This window comes from Lingula anatina, chromosome 5 (genome assembly GCF_051362555.1).
Source record: "Lingula anatina isolate TDL-2025a chromosome 5, LinAna3.0, whole genome shotgun sequence".
Taxonomy (NCBI): Eukaryota; Metazoa; Brachiopoda; class Lingulata; order Lingulida; family Lingulidae; genus Lingula; species Lingula anatina.
Window position 1 is genome coordinate 13,409,919 of NC_141771.1, and position 7,357 is coordinate 13,417,275.

The window sequence follows — 7,357 nt, forward strand, 5'->3', positions numbered from 1 at the left end:
GCAAGCATTACTGCTGGAAGTTTTTCTTAAACCTAGTGTCCATTTACACATTTTTAAATGTATCTGTTCGAATGGCATCTTATTCAATTTGTGTAGTGTCATTTTTTTGTCTATAAATATCTCTTGTGCCCAAACCTCACAGATAATTATGCAGGGCATCAAACTGCTCTGGTTTCAATTTCGATATACTCCATGCTTTCTTTGTGTACGGTTATGCACTCGGAACTACTCGGATGTCTCCGCACTCGACAATAACTATGTTGTTAGTATGGAGCTTGCGGAATCACCCGAGGATTGCCGATTGACGGTCAACCAATCAGCGTTTTCACCAAACTTTGGTGAAAAATTTTGAAACATGGATTCGATTGGCTTATATAAACTAGGTCAAACTATTTTCGTCAGAGGTAACTTGACACGATGAAGATAGGCTTTAGTGAAGAGGTTAGTGTCAAGTTATCTCTGAAGCTCAGGGTGATTGTAAACAACACATGGGAATATAATTAATTCCATTTTACCACCAAAATAGCGGTTAACGCAATTATTCTGAAATCTATGCTTGCCATCGAACCTCGTGTACCTCCATAGATGGCTTCCCTCCGCAATAAACTCTTAAGAGAATGTTACAAAAACACACTTTAAAAAACATTGACTTACTTCTGATGATGTAGAAATTAATTCATTAACCATCGTTATGAAAAATCGCAGTTCAACCCGGGAAAATTCATTTTATGACACTTTTCCCAATAGAATGAAGAATTGTTATTCCTTTAAAGTTTAAGGATCCATATGGATGAGCCTCGAGGGTCCGTCTATCCTGCCCTTTTCTCTATTAGGACCTTGTTTCACACACATACACACACACACACACATAAAAAATGCGACCGAAACGAGGCTAAACCAACCGAAATTTTTAGTCCCTGTAGAGAGTATTCAGTGGCGGATTTAGAGGGTTCACTTTCCGTCCCAGTCTCAAAAAAGCAAAATGTCCTCATTCTTCCTCTTGTTTACCCCCCCCCCCCCCCCCCCCACACACACACACACACACCTTGGCCAAATCCTGAATTAGCTGTTAAAATGCGCATTTCCAGGGTCACCAGCTTTGAAAGTCTAATAAAATTTTAAACATTCATTTTAAATACACATGTACGTGGGAATGGGATTGCGCAGAATGCCGCGAATAGTTTGTAGCAGATAGACAGGTGAGTAAGGTGTGATGTTAGGCAGGTAGGCAAGAAATGCTAATATTAGCGGAGAAAAAGCCGTTTTGGTTCAATGTTTATACCATACGTGTATAGAGTCTTAAAAGTTGGCATCATAATAAGAGACAAAGCGTAGGATTTTAAACAAATGGGGTTTTGTATTAGTGTACAACTAGGTTGAACTATGTAAGGACATGTAATACTTTTTTTTTATAATTGTAAAGAGATTAATAATTATGCCATGAATAAATGGCGTCAAAATAATTTAATTTGTTGATACCAGCCGAACCTCCCAACCGACAGTAGTCAAACATCTTGATTCGCGCGCAAACCGAAAATCAGTTCCTGAAGCGATGGGGGAATTTTTTTTTAAAGCTCAAGAAATACCCTAGGGAAATTATATAGTGTGAGTTTTTCGCTGGAAAATTTGACTCTATGAACCTGTAAGGGTCAATAGTTGAAACCGCAATGAAACCCTTTTCGTTTTAATGAAGCGTCTCCTTTCAATTTTCAGTTATTCAGTCCGATGGAATGAGACGACGGAATTTGTGACCTTCAATGTAGGTCTGACCGAGACTGATGTCCCAGAGTAAGCTCTCCAATTTTTCTTTAAGGACGCCCTCTCATATTTCAGATTTCATATTTCTGCCCTAGCGATTTTGATTAAAATTGTAAGACAAATTCTTCTTACCATATGAGTAAAAAATATGAAAAAAAAATTGGGGGTCCCCACGCTCGTTTTCGAGAGGTGGCGTCCCGAAAAACGCTACGTTTATTACATTGCGTTATATGGGGATTTTGCCAAAATGCCCTTAATTTTGCTGAAAAATGCAAAAATAAAAAATTCTGCCCTAGCGATTTTAATTTTATGTGGATATGTTATAGATCTTGGTAGACCTCAAAGAAATTTACAAAAAAATACGTACCACACCAGGCTTGTTTTTGAGCCAGGGCTGCTTGAGCATCGATTTTTTTTATCAAATTTACATAGGAATCAACGGGAATTTACTAGCAAATTAAGATAAATATATTTGTATCATTAGGTTTTTAACTCATACACTTATTATGTTTCCATGAAAATTATATTTAAATTTCTCTGCATCAGTTAACCAAATTTCATAAAATTTGCATATCCCATTCATAATAAATAGATAATCAAATGTTGAAAGTATCAGTTGGATTTCAGTATGCCTCATGGAATGCCGCCATATTGGATTTTTCATAGGCTAGGCAGATTGACCAAAAGTATATTATATCAATCTCATGTGACTTATTTTCTTATTCCTTTTTATCTTTATTTCTTTTGTTTCTTTATTTTTCTTACTCAGCACTAAAACATGCACTTTATGGTGAGATAACTGGATAAATTGTTTCCTTTGTACATTAACAATGTATCAATTTCTTACTATGGTAAGTTAGTCATATTTCTTCTCTATATATGGAAGATGGTGACAAAAATATTCATCTACAGACATCTTTGATTATCAGTTTATTTCTGTTTCATATTATGTTTACAACATGCAAACAAATACATATCAATAGCATATAAATATGCATATTAATTTTAAAATAAAAAAATCATACAATTTTTTATTACTTTTATGCATTTTGTTACTCGTTTTTTTTTTTTTTTTTTTTTTTTTTTTTTTTTTTTTTTTTTTTTTTTTTTTGGTGTTTGGATTGATTTGGCTGAGAAGAAAATAAAGACCATCTGGACTTTCTCTTTGAAGAGCAATTACTAATTCTGATATGTTAACCCTGACAGCTTTATTTTTTTTTCCTACACATGGAGAAATTATTTTTTTACAAACAAGGTTTTCTACAGAATTTGGTAAAGGTTTCACACAGGATTGAGTCAGTTGACTGGGATAAAATGAAAAAATCAGAAAAAAGGATTTTCTTCACTTTCATCATTGCAAAAATTAACTAAATTTTGTAACTCAAGACTATCTTTTAATGCATTATGGGCTGAATAATTTCTGTGAAGTAATACATTTACAAACTAAAGTCTCTTGTTTATGATTGGGTAAATTAGGATAAAGTTGGAATATAGTACACTTTATCTTCTAAAATATACTGTTTATTTTCCTAGCATCAAAAAAGTATTACATGTATCTGCATAAAAACCCTTGGTCCTCTGTTGTGTGTTTTATGGTTTTGTCCATTTGCACTTTAACTAAACCAATACAAGGATGACGTCGCAACACGCCAGGCGGGTGCACACCGGTTGCATCTTTCCCGGAGAGCTGAAAATCGCACTGTTTGCAGGTCATATTGTTCAATAACATACTTAATTCAACAACAAAACGTGATTATTTTCCGTGAGATAAGATCTTGTCACTGCTATACAAGCCTTACTAAAACGCTCTTTTCCATCCCTTCTTCGCGTAATTTCTTACATTGCGGCATTTGTAAACAAAGTCGCAAGTGGGTACTTTACGTCGTCAAAGACCAAGCGTTCACAGATACGCAACGCATTGTTGACATATTCGTAGCGCTTCGACCAAAATAACATCAAAGATTTCATACTGATTTCTTAAAAGGGTGAATTACGTATTTTATTGCATGTTATATGTTTATCATTAGCCGCTATCGCAAAAAACTACTCATGCGCGAAATCTGCGCAGATCGCAAAAAAAGCTAATATGAGAGAACTACCTTAAGATAATGGCTAATTTCATGAGGCCTATTGTTATACTTAAAATTGTACACTACGCGTTTGAAAATGTTCTTAAGTTGCAGATCTTTTCTTAATGTATAAATAGCTAACAAAAATTTCGCCTTTCTCATGTGTCATTCATTTTCCATCACTCAGGTATGCAACTCGTCGCGAGGCGTTCCTTTTGAAACTGTCCAACAACGAGATCCCAGGCGATGTCGTCTGCTTGCAAGAGATATGGAAACCAGACGACTTGGCAGCCGTCGTCCAAGCAGCCAAACCAAATTTCCCTCATTCCTTCAGTGCAATGCACGCGGCTGATGGCAAATTTGCTCCAAAACCTACGTCACCTGCTTGTAAAGCTGCGAAGGTAATATGCAATCAGCCTCAGATCCGCGCACCCCTTCAAAACGTTTCTGAAATTTGCATCTGTGTCCAGCACCCTCTGAGGATGACGCAAAGGTCGAGCTTTTTTCCACGAATATTGTTAAGGTCGCTAAATTATGAAGAGGTTAAAACAAACCATTTAAATCTTGTTTTTGACAAATAAAACAAATTACTTCATTTTTTTAGATCTACCCGATGCTCCACTGTATTACGACCCAGTGCCTTAATGACAGTGGTGCTGAAATGGACGATTGCATCTCCAAGAATTGCAAGTCCGTGATAAACGAGGCACATCAGGATTGTCTTAGCTGCATCGCCGACAAGCTGTCAACGAGAGCAGCAACCGACTTAGCAGCCATAGTGGAGCGCTTACAGCAGTGCTTGACAACCTCGTGGCACACGACATTCGGTCTCCTGGTTCTCAGCAAGAGGCCACTGTTTGACCCGGAAGTAATAAATTTCCACTATGGGACTTCTGTTTTAGTTGCGAGAGGATACATTCGGGCGAAGGTGGGCAATGGGTTATTCACTCTTATGTTACGTTATTCTATTTTTTTCCATTTTTTAATTTTATTCTTAATTTCATTATTTATGTATTTTATGACTGTCTTTGTTGAAGTTTTAATTGAATTAATTTAATTGCTCTTTTATCTGTCTATTACTGAGAATTGAATGGGTTTAATCATTATTTCATTTAGGTAAGTATTTTCAAAAAAGGTCGATTATCTATCCTAGAAGGAAAATGCATTTAAGGGGGCACAGCGATCTAAGATCTAAAGTTCATTAAGGAGCTGAGCCTGACATTAAAATCCTTTGAAACAAAATGGATTTTTTTTCTTTTTTTTTTTTTTTTTTTTTTTTTTTGTGAAATATCACCCATTAATCTCCACGTGTATTACTGTTTTCTCTCTAGGTACAAAACTTCCACTATTTTTGTACTCACATCACACCTGGTTTTGGCAACGCAACCTATCGGGAAGGTAAGAATGATTTTTGTCATCAATATTGGTAATCAGTTCTGACCACTAATTGATGACAGCTCATCTAAAAGTCTTCAACCTGGTTTGCTAGTCTTTGTATCGGTATTAGACTACCGGTATGATAACTACCTGTGAACATGGACATAATAAGAGAAGGTCTTATTATGTCCATGCTGTGAACCACCGGTGTGTTACAAAAGCTTACAAACACTTACATAGTACGGAGGCAACCCAAACCGAGCTAATATTGGATCACGGTGTGTAAGGTTTTGAAAATTAAATCTTGATTTTATTCTCTTTTTTTTTTCACTCTATTTATCGAAATCCCTTTATTTTTCAGTTGGGCCTTTCAACACTTACAAGGAACAAGCGTTGTACGAGACCGGCACTTTACTGAACGCTGCCAGTCTCCATCTGCCCAATGTTATACTGGCCGGTGACTTCAACGCTGGACTCTCCATCCCCGAGCGCAACTTGTCCAGTTACAACCCAAATCTGTACAAACTGCTTGCCCAGAATTACCGTTCGCCGTACCTCCGCCGCGGTGACACTTGCACTTATTGCCGGACAACTGGGCTTGAGTCTTACGGGGCGGAAAACATGGCGATCGACCACGTGTTTGTACCCAAGTCCCTGTTATGGTCGACTCAAGGTGCCTTTAGGTTTACAGTTAAGGTAGGTAATTCTTAACAGCAACAATAAAAATAAATAAATAAAATAAAATAAAACTTGGCATTAAGTCATTTTGCCTTCAGCAGGGTATATTACATGTATATTATTAGTAAGATAATAAATTGAATTTATATAGACCACGTGCTACTATTTATTTCATTAATTAATTATTTTACTTAAATGTTGCTATGCCACACTTAATGTGCTGGATATCTTACTATATCAGTGTTTCAATAGTTCCTGCAATGACCCAAATCAGTTCTCACAAGCGCTATTTTAAACCATTCTGCCATGTCATCAGAGTAATGCATCGGCAAGTACACGAATTATCAAGAACAATATTCATCTTCCCAGATCACAGATTTATTTTCCTGATATCTCAAATGTATCAAAACATTGAACTCGCTTCTCCCTACACTCCATTGTTATCATTCTCACAGCTTTTGGTTTTATTTCCCGATATTTCAGAGAGTATCAAGAGTATTGGACTCGCCTCTCCCTGATCGGGACTATCCTCTCTCCGACCACTATGGTGTTTCTGTGATTATCCAGCGATGTGCCTGCTTCTTGTGGTGGTGGCCATGGAGTAGATGCTGAACTACCAGTCATCAAATTGAACGTTCAGCAGAAACCGACTTTGTAAACGGAGCGTCAACTCCTCAAAATTATACTTTTATTTTTGATAATAAAGACTGAAGGGGTGGGGTTGGGGGGGGGGGGGCGTTGACTGAAATCTTTTCATTTTTTATCTAAAATTTCAACATTAATCACCACAAAGACTTTATGTGTTGTTTCTGAGCAACGGGTTTGTTATACTAGCATGTCTCCTATTTGGAATTGCAGTTTTGACGATGTATCTACATGTATAGCGTTTTATTCGGCTGCATTAAACCAAATAATTCTTTTTGAGGAAGGGGTTTAAAATGTGTAATAATATATATATAACTGATTCAGCAACATGGCTGTCGTGTAATTTAAACAATCCAAGAGACACAATAAACAAGAAGGTAAACTTATATGTATATACATGTAAAGTTATTGTAAGAAAGCTTTTGCACAAAATTTTCACTGTTCTGCGGTTCTTTCATCTTACCACATCTTTCTTATCTATAAACAGGACTGGTAGTAACATGTACAAAGCCAAAAGCGGGTGAATTTTAGAAGCAAAATGATCAAATTAATAAATATCGTTCGTACTTTCTATACTTTATTTGGTACTTTCCCTAATGGAAATACCTCCTTACTCATACCAAGGAGTTATAACATAACTCCTTGCTCATACACACATAATTTATTATAATATATTTTATACCGGGATACTCTTTTAACTGATCTTGACAGTTCCGTTATCCCTATTCAGGTCTATGCCAAAAATTGCGTGTTGGGGGTGGTCGGCTCATGTCCTAGTTAGATTCCACTTTACCAAAATTACACGATTCAGAGCTGGCCCTCTGAGGACG

At 36.5% G+C, this 7,357-nt stretch overlaps 1 protein-coding gene across 1 annotated transcript; it reads left to right on the plus strand.

Annotated features, from left to right (window-relative positions):
* Positions 1-1,653: 1,653 nt before the first annotated feature.
* LOC106164278 (uncharacterized) lies at positions 1,654-6,584 on the plus strand. Its single transcript, XM_087012435.1, has 6 exons — positions 1,654-1,788; positions 4,015-4,228; positions 4,432-4,755; positions 5,159-5,225; positions 5,566-5,900; positions 6,366-6,584. Exons 1-6 carry the CDS (start codon positions 1,688-1,690, stop codon positions 6,492-6,494), a joined length of 1,170 nt encoding a protein of 389 aa, XP_086868561.1. The 5' UTR covers positions 1,654-1,687; the 3' UTR covers positions 6,495-6,584.
* Positions 6,585-7,357: the final 773 nt, after the last annotated feature.

Coding starts and splice junctions, on each gene's coding strand:
- LOC106164278 (XM_087012435.1), top strand. CDS start 1,688: ATGAAGCGTCTCCTTTCAATTTTCAGTTATTCAGTCCGATGGAATGAG. Junction 1,789..4,014: donor ACCGAGACTGATGTCCCAGA/GTAAGCTCTCCA, acceptor TCCATCACTCAG/GTATGCAACTCGTCGCGAGG. Junction 4,756..5,158: donor GAGGATACATTCGGGCGAAG/GTGGGCAATGGG, acceptor TTTTCTCTCTAG/GTACAAAACTTCCACTATTT.